General features: G+C 32.5%; 2 protein-coding genes across 2 annotated transcripts; one reads left to right on the forward strand and one right to left on the reverse strand.

Moving 5' to 3' along the window:
- Window positions 1-1584: 1584 nt before the first annotated feature.
- NAC089 (NAC domain containing protein 89) lies at window positions 1585-6006 on the reverse strand. Its single transcript, XM_021422686.2, has 4 exons — window positions 5563-6006; window positions 3786-4039; window positions 2440-2733; window positions 1585-2338 (listed from the first exon to the last, which is right to left on the reverse strand). The coding sequence occupies exons 1-4, from the start codon at window positions 5756-5758 to the stop codon at window positions 1862-1864; spliced, it is 1221 nt and encodes a 406-aa protein (XP_021278361.1). The 5' UTR covers window positions 5759-6006; the 3' UTR covers window positions 1585-1861.
- Window positions 6007-13577: 7571 nt separating this feature from the next.
- On the forward strand, window positions 13578-15312 carry LOC110412389 (bifunctional nitrilase/nitrile hydratase NIT4B-like). The gene is made up of 2 exons (XM_021422920.2): window positions 13578-14101; window positions 14911-15312. The coding sequence occupies exons 1-2, from the start codon at window positions 13774-13776 to the stop codon at window positions 15234-15236; spliced, it is 654 nt and encodes a 217-aa protein (XP_021278595.1). The 5' UTR covers window positions 13578-13773; the 3' UTR covers window positions 15237-15312.
- The last annotated feature ends 1716 nt before the right edge of the window (window positions 15313-17028 follow it).

A 17028-nucleotide genomic window follows, 5' to 3' on the forward strand; every position in this document is an offset into this window, starting at 1 on the left:
TTTCGATATCTTTAGATATAGCATAATCGATTTAATTTCTCAAAGAAACTATTCTGATTAAACGGAGAGATAAGAAAAAGAGAAGTAGAAAGAGTGTCCTAGTTTCTTAGATAAGGTTTAAAAAGAGCTCCTTGTGCACGCTTGGTATTTGGGTCTACGTGAATCCATCTAGGTAATTTTGGTCCATTAATTTGGTTTTCTTTTTGGATTTTTCTGCTCAATTAGGTGTCTTTCCTTTTTATATTTATTTTTTATTTTTTATGATTTAGATTTTTATTTTTATTTTTTATTAAGAGTTTACATAGATTTATGAAAATTCTCCAATGATAAAATCTCAAAGATACCAAAAGAGATGGCTTCTTGGAAATTTCTAGGTAAAAAAATCTTTCAAAATTATGTCATAAGAGTTTGAAGATTTTAGAAAATTTTCAATACCAAGGATTTCCACAAATATTTATTTTAGTTTTCATTTTTATTAAGAATTTACATAGATTTATGGAAATTCTGTAATGATAAAATCTCTAGGATATCAAAAGAGATGACTTCTTGGGAATTTCTAAGTGAGAAAATCTTTCAAAATTATACCATAAGAGTTTGAAGATTTTGGAAAATTTTTAATACTAACGATTTGCATAAATATTTAAATAAAAAATAATAACAATATAGAATTAAATAGATAAATTCTCCAATGATGGAATCTCAACAATACCAAAAGAGGTGACTTCTTGAGAATTTCTAGATGAAAAAATCTTTCAAAATTATGCCATAAGAGCTTGAAGATTTTAAAAAATTTTCGATACAAGTTAACAAAAGAAAAAGAAATAAAATTGAATTAGATTTGATTTAATAAGGCTTAAAAGACACACAATTAATTAGGTACCAATAAAATTGACTTTGTGAGGTGCTCATACCTTCCTCATGCTTAAATGAAGCCCTAAACCTAATTTTCATAGTAGACTAGAAATTATTCTTTTTAATGAACCTAAGCCTAGCCTAGAACCTTAGTAGGTAAAATAGATTCACTTATATGGTCAATTAGATTAAAAATAAATAAATAACGACTATATAGTTGAATTTTAGGATTTATCTAATAACTCGTTATCTAGATAAAAATTATAAAATAAAGATAATGATAAGGGATTTTATTTAGATAGATTAAATCTTAATCCTAATCTAATCTAATTTATATCCAAATCTAGATATAATAATCAAATATAAGAATTTAAATCCAATTACACTCATGTATTTGACCAAATCTTGATATAATAATCAAATATAAATATTTGGCTTAGATTACACTCATGTATTTGGCTTGTTAGGCTATTTAACCTATTTTATATGAAATTTTAAAATCGTGATATAATTGATATTTACACATATATTTATAAAAATTTAAAAATAATAAAATATTGTATTATTTTCTAATAGTGTGCTTACTCAAGGAAAGGCGTGGGTTGCTGACGGAGATAAGGATATGATCGGTGAAAAGAAAACCATAGGATGCAATGACCTTTCATTGGTTGAAGCAAGACAAAAAGAAGGAGACCGATTTTAAGCGCAGATGGCTGCTTTGTATTTGACTCAATGCATGTATCCTGTTCCAATGCAGCGATGGGCTCTTATTTTTTATCATTATTCAAAGTAGTTGAATAAGATTTTGATTGATTTGGAGGAAGTTTTTTAAGCGGACGAGACTGCTCCAAATGAAGGTGATGATTACTTTTGCAGGTTGAGTACCCAACCGTATCGAACCTAATGTTGAAATAATATAAAATGGCCTAAACTGTGAACACAGAAGCTTTACTGGCTATTTCTAAAACTTTTAATTCCCAGTAAAACGGGATTGTATATGTACATACATTCATTGCCAGAAGTTCTTGCAGAACGTAGCATACTTGAACTTTTTTACTGACTTGGAATCTCCTATCAGACACAGAAACAAAACCAGCAAAGTCAGGGTCACAAAACTTGCATATATGAGCCGGGGATTGGCAGTCCTCGGTGAGAATATTGATAGCAAACATTTTGGTGACTCCTCAATCTTTGGAGAAGTTAGTTTCTCGACCGCCAACTCCCCAACAACACTTCCTGATGCGCCATCACAGAGAATATCTGCTTTAGGCCTCCTCAATTTGATTCTCCGGTTTGCTGTACCTTGGAAAGGGGACGCATGTGGTACATTTTCTTGCCTTGGCAGCTGAGTTCTTCTCTCAGCGTCAGATGTGCTGGCAAGCATAGGCAGGATGTCAGGTGGCATTGCTGACAACGAAGTTTCATCAAGCTTGATTATATCGTCTTTCAGTATCTCAGCAAAGTAATCCTCTTCATCATCGGAATCCTAGAATTTAACCAAAAACTTATGTAGAAAATAGAAATTGAGCTCAAACGCCTACAACCTATAACATGATACTAGTATAAAAGTAATTCACATGAACAAACCTTTAGGGGTGTAGAAGATTCTGTGGGTGCAACATCATTTGAATGTTTTTCCTCTGATTCAGATGCAGAATCAATCTGCTCTATAGAATGAGAATCATAACTACTAGTAACCTTCTTGGAATTGAATTCAACTGCCTTGTCCCCTTCAGAAATGCCAGTCTGGTCGGTACCACCATCTGAGGTAGCACGGCTGTCATGCATAGTTGACAACTGTTGATCCTGAGGAGCCTGATTTGAAGTGTTACTCAGACGAAACTCACTATTCTTCCTAAGGCGGCAAACAACTAGGGAGTCCTACAAATTCAGAAGCAAAAGATACAAATGTTTGACCCTCTCAAATCTACATGACAAGACAGAATATTATAAACTCCAAACATCTTACCATAAGATAACAGCAGTCCTTGGAAATGCATATTTCATGATGACTAAATTATTCCCCATAAAAACAGCTCTATTGCAATCGTAATAACCCCTGAACTAAGTGAACCAATCAACCTACAACTATTCCTCAGTGATAACAGCAGAAAAACATAACAGAATTATTCAGCGAACCCTCTACAGAGCTCTGAAATTTCTAAATGGAATTTTGAGCTCAAATCAATGAACATTGACTTCATGCATCTGTGAAGAAGGCTAGACTACAAACTTGACCCTGCAGTGTGTTTCACCCTAAAACAAGGCCATGGCAAACATAGTTCACAGATTACCTTTCCTGTTATTAGATTATGCCACTAGTCTATTTGCAGATAGTTCCCAATTTGAGACACCAACTTGTCAGATTATGCTGTTTTTCCAGGATAAAAAAAGGCTCCAGTAGAATAGGTTCTATGGCCTCTAAAACAAGTATTAGCTTTAAGAGAATTTTGTCAACATTGCTAAAGAGTGCTATTTAAAATTTTCAATTTTTGGCCAAAAACATAAAAATTATGAAATCTATAGAAAGTCAGTTTCCACTAGAAATTTTAGTATTTGCTAACTGCCAACGACTAACATGAGAAGTTCTTGCTTGTACCTTCTAATAATATACTATTTGGAAACTGAAATCTTTTCCAAAAAAGAAAAGGAAATGTAGCCATTGCAACCCCCACCCATTCCACAGGGAAACCTTCTAAAAAACATATAGAGATATAGACAACAACAGTAACAACAACAACAACAACAATAATTCAATAACATGTCCAAGGAAATGTAGCCATTGCAAATATCTTAAAGAAAAATGCTTTTATATAAAATTAATATCTTAAATAAAAATGCCTTCTTCCGGAAACAGCAAAATTGAACATGTTAAATAAATATGCCTAGATGAAACCAATTAGAGCATCTAATAATATTATACGACAAATCACCTGGGATTTTCCATTCATGCAGTATTCATGCATGATCCATTCTGTCCTCTCCCCTTTTGGTGCACGACCCATGTGGAACACAAGAGTCCTCTTTGTACCAATAACATTAGAACCTGACTTGACATTACGTTCTTTTCCTGTGGCTTTCCAATAACCCTGCTCAGTTGCCCGCCTACTTTGTGAACCATTTGGGTACTTCCTTCCACGAGCACAAAAGAAGAACCACTCATTATCTGACTTTATGACTGATTTGGCTGGGCAGAGAAAAGCCAAAGGAAATTAGTCACAGTTACCAAGGAAACAAAATCCATGAATAGACAAGAGAATTGCGCCAGAATGAAAAGGATGACTTAGATGCTAACCGCATAATTGCACAACACAACAGAAAAATAAGGTTCAGCATTCCAGACATAAATGAATTTTATAAGTATCTAAGAAATTTGTTAGTGAAAGTACTCTAACAATGAGGTTTTGTGAAAGAAACTTCAATGGTACGTTTTCTAGTACCTAAAAGGAGCAAAGATAGAAGGTGGTATTACAAACAATGACCTAAAAATATGTAATTAAGATTCCAATCTCCAGGCAAAGTAGAAATGATCCTACATTTAACAGCTGCTAGGCTTCTTCAAATTAACAAATCTCAACATCCACATGGAAATTAAGGTTCCATTCTTCCTGCTAAATGAGTTTCATTTGTCTTTAATCAATGCATGCAAATCGTTCGAAAAAAGTTTGAGCAAAAATGCCTAACTTAAAAGAAGAACAAAGTATATTGCAGGGAACTTAATCCTTAACAGAAAATTTTGACCCTCTCAAAGAAAACAAGATTTAAACAGAATCATACATGATGATCTTGGCCAGCCATCAATAAAACTCTCAAATCTAAGCCTGCACATAAACACAATCCTCACTAGTTATCAATTAGGCCATCTTGCACCTCTACCATTGAAAACAGCGATTCCTACCACTTGGGAAGAGAGGCTGATAGCCACAGATAAAACTAAATGCTAGTGCTCCAAACCTCAAAATTCTTCCAAACATTGAGGAACTAAATTCATTAGCAACGTCTCATGGAAGTGTGGAACAAATTAAAAGGTTTGCTAAGGCTAAATTGCTTGCACACTATTTTTCTACTTTTCGGATCATATCAAGTTAGTGCAAAGCCATAACTTCTAAAGGACCACAAAACTTGGTGCAAAACTAGAATAATCCCCGTAAACCACAAACGCAGCAGGAAAAAAGAAAGTGATGACAAATTATAAGTAACATTGCCAACTTGGCATTCAATAATCAATTTCATATTTCTCTCTTTCTGTCCCTCTCTTTTTCTTACTCTGTTTCTAATTGAAAAGGCAGTCAATTCAACTACAAAACACAGAAGTATACTTTTCCTAAAGCTCTATTTTTTTTGCACTTTGGTTCGAAAGGAAGAGCCAAGTAGTAAAATGACAACCACCAAAATTTTTCAATCGCATCTCCATTTCATGTTTTAGGTTTCTAAAAACAGCAAACGTGTATTTTTTATATATAGGATCAGACTACTATAGTTTTCAAATGTCCCCATCAACATAATAGTGCAACATGCTTCCAAAATATTGGTTAAAAAAAATTCATTGGAAGTCTTTGCCTTTACTTTCCATCCCATTTCATAAGAACCAAAAACAGTATCAAGAAGCTTAACAACACTATTTAACTTCATTTCTTTCCAATACTTATTTTGCTATATGCAATAGCATATCATTTGAAAAAAAAAAAAGCAAAGCTTAAAAAAGCAAACCTGGTAAGTCCCAAGGCTCATGTCTACAAATTTCAATCTCAGAAATAACCTCAACACACTTATCATAGCCATCCAGCTTCTTCTTCAAATAGTAAGAAATCAATTCAACATCAGTGGGTGAAAATCTAAACCCTGGAAACATTGAAGACGCTTCTATAGACATCTGGGTTTCTCTTGAAACTCCTTCACCTGCCATGACCAAAGCAAAGAACAAAGACAAACTTCTCCTTCTTTTAATTTTCCTGTTTGTTCTTATGTTTAATATTGGAGAAAAACAAAAGGAAGTCCGCTGTTTTAGTAGCAGTAGTATCTTTTTTCCCTTTTGGGTTTCTTTTGCTTTTGCTTTTGGTTTGGTAACTTTCGGCTTCCAGGAAACGGATGGGAGAGAGAGGGCAAGTTAAGTTGTGCTTTGCTTTGCTTTGCCTTTTGGGTTTGGTTTTGAAACTTTTTTTTCTCTTTGGTTTCGCGTATGGAAGGTGAGTGACGTCCGATTGTTTGTGAAACTTGGGCGAGTGAGGGGCACGTTTGACAGTTGGATACGGACCGCGGTCGTCACGTGGCGTCCCACGTGGCTTTGGACTTTTTCGGACTTTTCTTCTTCCCATGCAACATTAGTTGGTTTGTTTTCCTTCCCCTTTTCTTTTTTATGCATATTTTAGTTTTTTTTCTTTTTATTAAACCTAAAAAAGGTTACTGTTAAAGTTTTAAGGACGGTTGGAATGTTTGAAAAATAAATATTTAATCTAAAATCAACTAAAAATAAATTAATAAAAATTAATTAATGTAACATTTAATATTTTTCTCACATATAAAGATTACAAACTTATTGCTTGATACAAATCAATAGAAATCATTTTGTGAATCAAAGAATAAAAGTAATGTTTTAATATCATGTTAAATTTTTAGAATAAATATTTAATTTCAAATTAATTGATTACAAATTAAAATTTTTTATTATATTTAATATATTTAAAATTTTTTTAATTTGACATTGTGATACTATCATCACTTTAATTTTTACATTACACAAGTCAAGTTAATAGCTGAGTACAAACAACAGTAGGACACTTCTCAAAATTCAAAAACAAAATGTTTCATACCATTACCCACTTTGGCTCCCATTTTATGAGTGATTCTATGCGAGAATTTGGAAGCTACGAGAAGAAGTTTCGTGAGAAGAAAAAATTTTCACTCATTGCTCAAAAAGAAATTATTTATAGAGTGTGGTATTTATACAAGAAAAATAAGTTTCGAAAAATTAGTTACAAAAGGATAAAAAATATCTAACTAATTACCTAAAAAATAATAAAATTAAATACGATGCATTTTTACACTTTTAGATAAAAGTATTCCTCCTTTAAGCAACACATGATCTCCAAATGCTGTCTTACAATCCTGCTTTCTTCATTCTTCATTGATACATGAACCAAAGGCTTCTGATTTCAAGCTCATCTTCAATACTCCCTATCAAGATGGATATTCATGATGGTGCATGTATATCATGGATATTCATCTTGCTTAATAATTTGTAATATTGCTTTGGTTGTAGTCTTCTTGTAAGTAAGTCTGTAGTCTATCTATCTATTGGAATATAAACTGGATTGGTTACTCTTGCCAGCCTTTCTCCCTAATAAAATGGCAATCCATCTTTATATGTTTTGTGCACTCATGAAAAGTTGGATTACGACATATATAAATGGTAGATTGATTATCATAGTGTAGATTGGCTGGTGATCTCTATTGAATGTCAAAATCAGTCAACGACTGCTTTAACCAAATGACTTCACAACAAGTAGAAGCCATTGAACGATATTCAGCTTTTATTGAACTTCGAGCAACAACCATTTACTTCTTAGATTTCTAGCTCACCAATGATTTCCATAGGAATATGTAGTAACCAATAACTGACTTATGTGTGTCTGGGCATCCAACCTAGCCATTCTACAAATAAGCAGATAACACCATATTAGAATCTGATTTCAACAACATACCTTGCCCTAGTGCAGACTTAAGATATTTTAACACTCGATAGGCTATTGTTAAATGCTCTTGTTTTGGTTTTTCCATGAACTGTGATAATACCTGAACAATACATAAAATATCTAGTCTGGTAAATGGTAGGAATAAAAGTTTGCTCCTAGTTGCCTAAATCTTGTTAAATCTACAAGTTTATCACTATTAATAACTCTACTAAGCTTATGATTGTTATTTATAGATGTAGTGAATGGTTTAAAACTTTGCAAACCAAATTCTTCTAAAAGAATCAATGTGGTTCCTTGCAACCTTAAGACCTAAAAAGTACTTCAATGTACCTAAATCCTTTAGCTTGAATTAAAAGCTCAACTACCGTTTAACATGACCTGTAGCTTGTACTATGCTACTTGCAGTGACAATATCATCAACATGGACCAATAAGGGAATGAACTCACCACTAATAGTTGTCATTGTAAATAAAGAATAGTTTGTCAAAAATTAAGTGAAGTCATACTTTGGCAGATAAGTAGTGAACTTAGAATTCCACTGTCTTGAAGCTTACTTGAGACTATATTTTGACTTATAAAGCTTAGAAACTAACTTGGAACCGAATGGATACTCCCCCTCAACTAAATAACCTTGGGGAAGATCCAAATAAACTGTTTATTCTAAATCTCCATTCAAAAAAGCATTATTAATATCTAATTGTGATAGAAACCAACCTTTGGTAGTTGCTAAAGTTAATGAAACTCTCACAATAGTTTACTTTGCAACAAGACTTAATGTTTCTTGATAATCAAAGCCTTTCTTTTGATTGTAACCCTTAACTACTAACCGTGCTTTATACCTTTCTACAATACCATTTACATTCATTTTCACCTTAAACACCCACTTGCAACCTATGGCAAAGAAATGAGTAGAAAGACACACAACACTCCATGTTCTATTATCCTCCAATGCTTTCACTTCACATGTCATGGCATCTTGCTAGTGAAAATGTTTAACAGCTTAAGCATATGTGACAAGTTCATATGTTTGAAATAATGTAGCAATAAATGTCTTATGAGCAGTAGATAACTGATTACAAGAAAGAAATTTAATAATAGGATGTGATATTACTAAATGAGAAAAAGAAGGAAGTTCAATTTGATAGACATCAAGGTCTTTGGGAACATGCCTAATTTTATTGCTTTTTCTAGGAAATGAAGTAGTATCAGTAGCATGATCAACTGGTGCAATAGCTGACTCTATATTGCTATGTTCAATGACAAGTTTAGAAGAATAAGGTTGATCATGAAAAAATTCTAATTGAGAAACAATGTCAAAGGATATAACACGTGTAAATGAAGATGACTTAGCTATGGAATGGAAATTTGGTGAGAAATCAACAATATCATGAGCTTACATGCCAAAGTTAAAGTCATGCAGATAAGGTGTTTGTGAAAATGTAAACTAATGTGAGTTGTTCTATAATGACTGAAAAAGGAAAAATACACTCATGAAAAAGTAAATTCCTGGATATAAGAAACTTGTTTGCATCAATGTCATAAACTTTATACCTTTTAATTCCATTTAGAAAATCGACAAATACATATTTGATTGCTCTTTTGTCTAATTTTCTTCTATTTTGTGTCTATGTAGACATAAAACATAAACTACCAAACACCCTAAAATGTTCATAAGAAGGAGGTTTAAAGTAAAGCATTTCGTAAGATGATTGTTATTGATTTCTCACACAAGTGCACGTATCGTTAATAAATAATATAATAATAAATAGAGTATCGTTCTCACGGAGAATTGTTTTAATTCTTACTATTAACAACTAAAACTATAACACCCAAATCTTAGCCAAACAATTAAAATTATAATTAAAGCTAATAAACTAATAAACTAAAGATAAAATTAATCTAAAATTTATTAATAATTTTACTTTATTAAATTCGAATGACTACTAGACCTAAGATTATGATATCCCTTAATACTTCATATGATTATTGTCTCTCTCTCATAATTCAATTTAATGGATTGAGTTGCTAACTTAGAGTTTTAAATTATTTACAAATCTCTGTCGAGTTTCTCATAAAAATATCTCTCCAAATTAATTTAATTCATTAAGTTTGTGCTCTAATTTTGGCTACATATGGCTTATAAGCGTATGTCTACCCTATGTGCAATTCAAACCACCTAATCAACTAAGCATATTCAATCATACACTATTTTATTCAAGGTTTACCTACATCTTCTTCGTCAAGATTTAACATAAGTTTCCAATTGAATCTAATTGGTGACTAGTCAACTAAAAGTATTAAAAACAGAATATAATAAACAATTTAAATCTATCAAACATAATTAACAGAGAGATAAATAATTTATACTACATATTAAATTTAATCATAATCTTAGATTAAAAGTTTAGCTCTCCATCTAGTCACACATCATCTTTGAAAAATTTTTAAACATTAAAAACAAAACTAAGAGAATAAGAAAATAAAAAAAATAGAAAAACTCAAGAATTGTATTCTTAATCTCCAAATCTCCTTGAATCCTTCAAATTTTTCTTAGCTTCAATGACTCTATGGCTTGATTCTTAGCTATCAATCTAGTGTTTCATTCTCTCCCCTCTTTAAAAGTCCTCCGAAAGGTTGTTTTTATAGGTTTTGAACTTAGACCAAGTTGGGCGAAAAAAGAAGTCAACTCCAATCAGGATTTCCTCATCAAACTACGTGGATCGCAGCCTTGCCCAATTAATTAATAGAAATCATAATTGTTTTAGGACAACTACAATATGTCAACTTCAACAACATCTTTAACCACCTTTCATGCCAAACTAGGCAGAGTGGTAAACATAGAAATTGTATATTTTTCTCTTATCTTTCGATTGGTCTAAGAATAATCTAATTTGAAGCTCTGTAGGGAGAGTTATGACCAAAATATCAAAACATGTGCAGTAAAAGTCTACACTTTAAAATTGTTTTTCTTCTTCCACAAAAATTCTTCTTTCATGAAATACTTACAAAAGTACAAATAAATCAATAACAACCTATCTTAACCACATTAACACAAAATTAAGCATAAAATTCACAAAGATTAAATTGACTCACCTAAATTAACTAATTTAAAATAATTAAATAAAACTTACTAATTTCTATATATTATTACAAGAAGTACGCTAAATTACTATCAAAATTAAGCCCAAATAACTCTATATCATAGAGTTATCAATGATTCATCATGCAAAACCTTTGTTGATATCTTATTAACTATATGAGTAGTTGTAAGAATAGCTTCTCCCCAAAAAAGAACAAGCAAACAAGATTGATGCATTAATGCTCTAGATACTAGAAAAACATGTTGATGTTTTCTCTCAACGATATCGTTTTGTTGAGAGGCTTCCACACTAGACATTTGGTGTATTATGCCATGTTTTTGATAAAAATCAAGAAGTTTAAACTCCCCACCTCGATTAGTTCTAAATTATTTAACAATGGTTGAAAATTGATTTTGAACATATTTGTGAAAAACTATTAAAATAGTTGACACATCTGACTTGTTTTTCATTAAAAGAACCCAAGTAAATCTTGTAAAATCATCCACCAAAGTAAGAAAGTAATGTTGATCTTTATAGCTAGGACTGCATAAGGTCCCCAAACATCTACATGCATTATTTCAAAAGGAAAAGTTGTAATTTTTTTATATGAATAGGGAATGGTAATCTTTTCAATTTAGCTATAGGACAAATTTCACATACTAAGCTCTTGGAACAATCAATTTTAGGACATTGTTTGTGAATGAGACTTATTCTATCTAAATGTATATGGCCTAGCTTAAAATGCCATAAACCAAACTGGTTAAGAGCTATTTTACAAAAATTGATAGAATGCTTAAAAGAATAATGTACAAAATTATCAAGACTAAATTTTGCAAGATAATTTTCATCTTGATAATCTTGTGAGAAGTACAATCCCGAGGATACTATAGTAATCCTAATCACTTTTCATGAGAGGAGATTATAAATAACACATATTTTATCAATAAAAAGCACACAAGTTTTCTAATACGATGTCAACTTAGTTATTGATATAAGGTTGAAATTGAATGAAAGAACACACATGACATAATACAAAGTCAACAATGATGTTAATTTGACTGTTCCTATATGAGTTATAAGAGCCTTAACATCGTTTGGCAATTAGACATAGCAATCTTTCTCTGGTTTAGCAAAACTAAAATTATCCAAAAAGCTAGATATATGATCACTAGCTTTAGTGTCTCCAACCTAAGAATTATGTTTAAACATGGCATTATTAACACTTTTATACCTAAGAAGGAGCTTATTTGTGTTATTGAAACAAGAAATACAAGATATAATATGAGATATTTGTACAGATTGTGATAATGGCTTGACTATTCACATTGATATTGACTCTATAAATAAAGTCGGTGGTAATCAAATTTGGTTGTTGGGTAATGCCACTAGTTGTTGAGATAATGGGTGAGGTAGAGATGGTTGAGTTATTAGAATGGCTAGTGGAAGAAGAGGTTTTTGAAGCATCAGCCATGAGGAAAAAAATGAAAAAGATAATTAAGAATTTTAGAGATTTGTTGGAGCTCAGTGTCACTCTGATATCATATGAGATATTTGCACAGATTGTGATAATGGCTTAACTGTTCATATTGAGATTGACTTTATAAATAAAGTATACATTGTTTAAAAGAATATAAAGGAATAAATTCAAAATTAATACAATCCCAAGAAAATCGAGAAAGCTAAGTAGAAAAATATGTAATGTCATGGGGATCATGTGTAGAATTAAGGGAATCAATCAACGATCAATTTAAAGAGAAGATTTTGCTCTACTATAAAATACTTGTAAAGGCAGAGTAGACTAAAGAAAGTTTTGTCTACTACTTGTTTGGTGAATTGTTACAAAGCTCATTATTGTTTATGCCACTTTCACTGAGAAATGTCATTAATTTCTAACAACTATATTATAGAGAGTTATTTTCACACATTTTGGGAGCTTAAGTAGCTAGATCTTTAAGATTTTAGGTTCAAATTTTAACATTTTAGATATTTTTCTAATTTAAGCTTAATTACATGTTGAGTAGCGAATTTAAGTTATTTTAATTTAATTTTATGATATTTTATTTTAAATTACTTTAAGAGTAGTTATTGTTGATTTCTCTTATTGCTTTTACAGAAAATTTGATGAAAAAGGCCCATTTGATAAAAATCTGTGTAACTATCATGATGGTTTCATTTGTAGATGTGTCGATTTTTTGACTATATCTTTATATCAAGAACTTCAAAATGAGGTGTTTCTTAGACCATTAGAATTTTGAGAGGAAGGATTACAACTTTGATGTTTACCACTTTATCCAGTTTAGATCATAGCATGGTCAAAATCCCTATCAAATTTGGACTATTGTAGCAATCTACATAGACTAAACATAATGAAGTGTTTTACACATATCTTTACATTAAGAAGTCAAAATGATGTAATTCTTAAACCATTGGAAATATAAGAGATAGAGATACAAATTTTTTGGTTACGAATTTATCCAATTCATCTTGGAAATAGGCAAAAATCTCATCACAAGATGATGCAATGCAACAAAGATACGATAAGAGAGAAGTACCATAATGCCACCCGAGAGTAATGCGCTGTGGCACTCAACCACTTACCAAAATTTATTTTTGATGAGATTTTGGAAGTTAGTGCTTTTAAAACTTATTTAAAGGGCCTGTTTTAAAAGTTTTGAGAGGAGGAGGTACTAAGTAACTACTTTGGAAAAAAAGAGCCAATAACAAAACAAGAAAATAAAAGAATTGAGAGAGCATTGAGATTGCAAAGTTTTTATAATAAGTTTTTTTCTCTACTTTTGTGTTCTCTTATTTTCTTTAGCTTGAATTTATGATTAAATTTTTTTAAATAATATTTTTATTAGATATTATAAATTAAATTATTTTTTTAATATTGTGATAGATTTCAACATATAATCTTATATGAGTATGACGGGGAAAGGAATTTATCCGCAGCCGCCACCAAACAAACATATTGCAAAGACTCGCATTCACGTAACCCATAGAATAAAAAAGGCAATCTAGAAAGCTCTGGTACCCGAAACGGCTAAAAACTTTTGAAACCATAACTCTTTTCCAGCAACAAGTTCCATTTGCAAACTTCTCCACTATCAGACAAACGAAACGACATCGCAACTCATACACACAAAACTATGTCACTAGTCCCCGCCCCACCACCATCACAGCCTGACGGGCCGCTCTTCGCCGAGGTCGACATGGGTGGCGACTCCTTCGCACCCACCATGCGAGCGACCGTCGTCCAAGCTTCGACCATTTTCTACGACACCCCTGCTACTTTAGATAAGGCGGAGAGATTGTTGGCTGAAGCAGCAGGGTACGGGTCCCAGCTGGTGCTGTTCCCTGAAGCCTTCATCGGAGGATATCCACGTGGCTCGAATTTTGGTGTTACCATTGGGAACCGAACTGCTAAAGGGAAAGAAGAGTTCCGGAAGTATCATGCTTCAGCTATTGATGTTCCTGGTCTGTATCGAAGAGCTACTTGTTTTTTTTTTTCTTAAGAATTGTTTGTAATTTTATACTGACAAGACAGCTAATGATGATGTTTTCTTGAGATGATTATGTTAATGGCTGATTTGTTGGCTTGCAATTTTACGTTGTTTTTATTGGGTCGATACGATTTTGCAGAAGAAGTCCTTTCTTGCTTTCTTTATCCCTCTGTATTTTTGCTGATAATCTTGTCAGATATTGGATGATTCAACTGTTTTGACTGAATATTTTACTTTCAATTTTGGCGGAAAAAAAAAACTTGAAACTCTCTTTGAATTCGGATCTTGAGGAGGGGCATTGAGGTATATAAAATGGAAAGAGATCTATTTCTTTTTTAGTTATTTAATCCAATTGGGCTTTTCTGTAGCAAAAGAAAGAAAAAATCATTTTGGTGGGAAAATGGGAGTTACTTTGGAGAACACGCTATGACTTAGATTGTGCTATAAGGTCATGAAAATGTTTCCTTTGAGATTGTTTATTGATGAGATTGACAAGCACAAATATTGCCTGCTGACTGCTGGCGGACACAGAACGATGCATTGGTTCCAATGTGGTCAAATCAGATGTATTAAACCGGAAATCCAAGTTTGGGGAAAGTTTGATTGGGAAACTATGGAAGTTTTATTTTTGTATATGCAACTACAATAGTTTTCACTGAAACTATTTGTACCTTATTATCCTTTGCAGTTTCTGAATCTATTTGAAACTTAATACTTATCAAACAAAGTATGTGACTCTCTTTTCACGTCTTGTTACTTATCTGTGGCTTATACTAATTGCAGGTCCTGAAGTTGACCGTTTGGCAGCCATGGCTGGAAAATATAAGGTGTACTTGGTTGTGGGTGTCATAGAGAGAGATGGATATACTTTATATTGTACAGTTTTGTTTTTTGACTCTCAAGGTCGGTTTCTGGGTAAGCACCGAAAAATCATGCCCACAGCATTGGAGCGTATAATTTGGGGATTTGGAGATGGATCAACAATTCCAGTTTTTGAGACTCCAATTGGAAAAATAGGTGCTGCCGTTTGTTGGGAAAATAAAATGCCACTTCTAAGGACAGCAATGTATGCAAAAGGTTGGATTTTTGGACCTATATTTATATTTTAATGCTAAACTATATTGCAGGCATATTGTAGATATCTAATTTTGGTTAACTATTTTGAAGTACTTTGTTATAAACAAATTACATTAGGGGTGTTCCAAGCATGGAAGCATCTAAGAGTGTTCTAAGCACGGAAGCGCCAAAGGGTGTTCCTAATGCAGAAGCACTCAAGAGTGTTTCAAATGCAGAAACGCCTAAGGGTGTTCCAAGCTCATAATCTAGCTAGAATAATTTTACGCTATTGGCCGCAAGCTTTATTGCTCACTTCTTAGCCATAGTTTGCTATTCACAATTAAACCACTGCTTTAAACACTCATATAAAATGTCATTCTCCTTCCTATTAAGTTGAGGATTATTCTGCCTACTATGAGGTTAAGAATCTTTTTTGGTAGCATACAATAATGCTTGTGAAACATTCATTTGTTTTCAAAGAATGAAATATGGAATAGAGTAGTTCAATAAAACCATGAGGAAAGCAAAGTAAATGTTTACTTTGGAAAATAAGTCTACGAAATCAGAAAAAGAAGAACAAGAAAAAACTAGTTAAGTATGAAGTTCAAAGGGTAAGAAGATCTATTATTCTCAAATATGGAAAAGTTGTCTAATCTTCTTGGCAACTCCACCTTTCGATCTCTCACTGAAACCATCTATACGCTCCGAAAACTCCAAGTTTTGCACCCAGACTAAAATGCTATGAAAGCCTTCCAAATGAGTGTCAAAAGCATTGAGTCAACGACTTATCATTGGAAAAGACAACATATGAAAATAAGAAGCATTGCAAGTTGTATTGGAACACCTCTCGAAGAAGAAGAAGTATTGTGAGTAGTATTCAGAACACCTCTTAAAAAAAGAAGTATTACTCTGTGCATCTCCTTATTTTATACATAAAACTTTTTATAAGAATTTTTATGTACGGGGTCAATTGTAGATATCCAATTTTGGTTAATTATTTTGAAGTATTGTGTTACAAATAAATTACATTAGAGGTGTTTCAAACATGAAAGCGCCTAAGGGTGTTCCAAGTGTAGAAGCACCCAAGAATGTTTCAAGCGGCCAAGAGTGTTCCAAGTGTGGAAGTGAAGTATTCCAAATATAGAAATACCCAAGGGTGCTCCAAATGCAAAAGCGCTTAAGGATGTTCCGAGCGAAGAAACACCCAAGGGTGTTCCAAATGCGAAAGTGTTCCAATAGGGAAGCGCTTAAAGGTATTCCAAGTGTAGAAGCGCCTAGAGGTGTTTCGAGCGCAAAAGTGCTAAAGGGCGTTTTTAGCGTGAGAGCACATAAAAGTGTTCCAAGTGCAAAAACACCTAGGAATAAGCATGGAACAGCTATTTATACAGAAAAGTGAAAGTAACTCAGAAGAAGTTGCAAGGTTCATGAGTTACTTTCACATTTTGGATGTTCTAAAGAGTTTGGCTTGGTGGCTTAGATATAAAGATAATTAAGAGAACTTCCTCTTAACCTTTCCTTAAAATACATGTGTTTTACTTACCCTTTTGATCTTTCTTTGCTTTTGAAGAACACGCATGGCATATTATCTAGTGCCACGACTTCATTACCCAAAACTTACACCCTTTACCCAACTACATAATCATTCTTTTAATATCTCCTAAACCGTTTTTTAATGCTCTTCCATGACAAGTATATTCTCGTATGATTGAACGTGCTTTTTTAATTACTCTTAAGAAAGTGCTCCTATTCAATATAAATATGAAGGCCTTGGAGGTTGAAAGGCAATCAAAAATCATTAGACGCCTAGCAAAGATTATCTTGAAGCTCTCTCTAGACTTCTCCAAA

Source organism: Theobroma umbraticum, unplaced genomic scaffold (genome assembly GCF_002168275.2).
Source record: "Theobroma umbraticum cultivar Fairchild unplaced genomic scaffold, ASM216827v3 scaffold_95.0, whole genome shotgun sequence".
Taxonomy (NCBI): Eukaryota; Viridiplantae; Streptophyta; class Magnoliopsida; order Malvales; family Malvaceae; genus Theobroma; species Theobroma umbraticum.

What these genes read in the sequence shown, in the direction of transcription:
- LOC110412389 (XM_021422920.2), top strand. Translation starts at nt 13,774, where the DNA reads ATGTCACTAGTCCCCGCCCCACCACCATCACAGCCTGACGGGCCGCTC. An exon ending in TTCAGCTATTGATGTTCCTG is followed by an intron (nt 14,102 to 14,910) that starts GTCTGTATCGAA and finishes TACTAATTGCAG; the next exon opens with GTCCTGAAGTTGACCGTTTG.
- NAC089 (XM_021422686.2), bottom strand. Translation starts at nt 5,758, where the DNA reads ATGGCAGGTGAAGGAGTTTCAAGAGAAACCCAGATGTCTATAGAAGCG. An exon ending in TGAGCCTTGGGACTTACCAG is followed by an intron (nt 4,040 to 5,562) that starts GTTTGCTTTTTT and finishes TTCTCTGCCCAG; the next exon opens with CCAAATCAGTCATAAAGTCA. An exon ending in AATCTTCTACACCCCTAAAG is followed by an intron (nt 2,339 to 2,439) that starts GTTTGTTCATGT and finishes GTTAAATTCTAG; the next exon opens with GATTCCGATGATGAAGAGGA.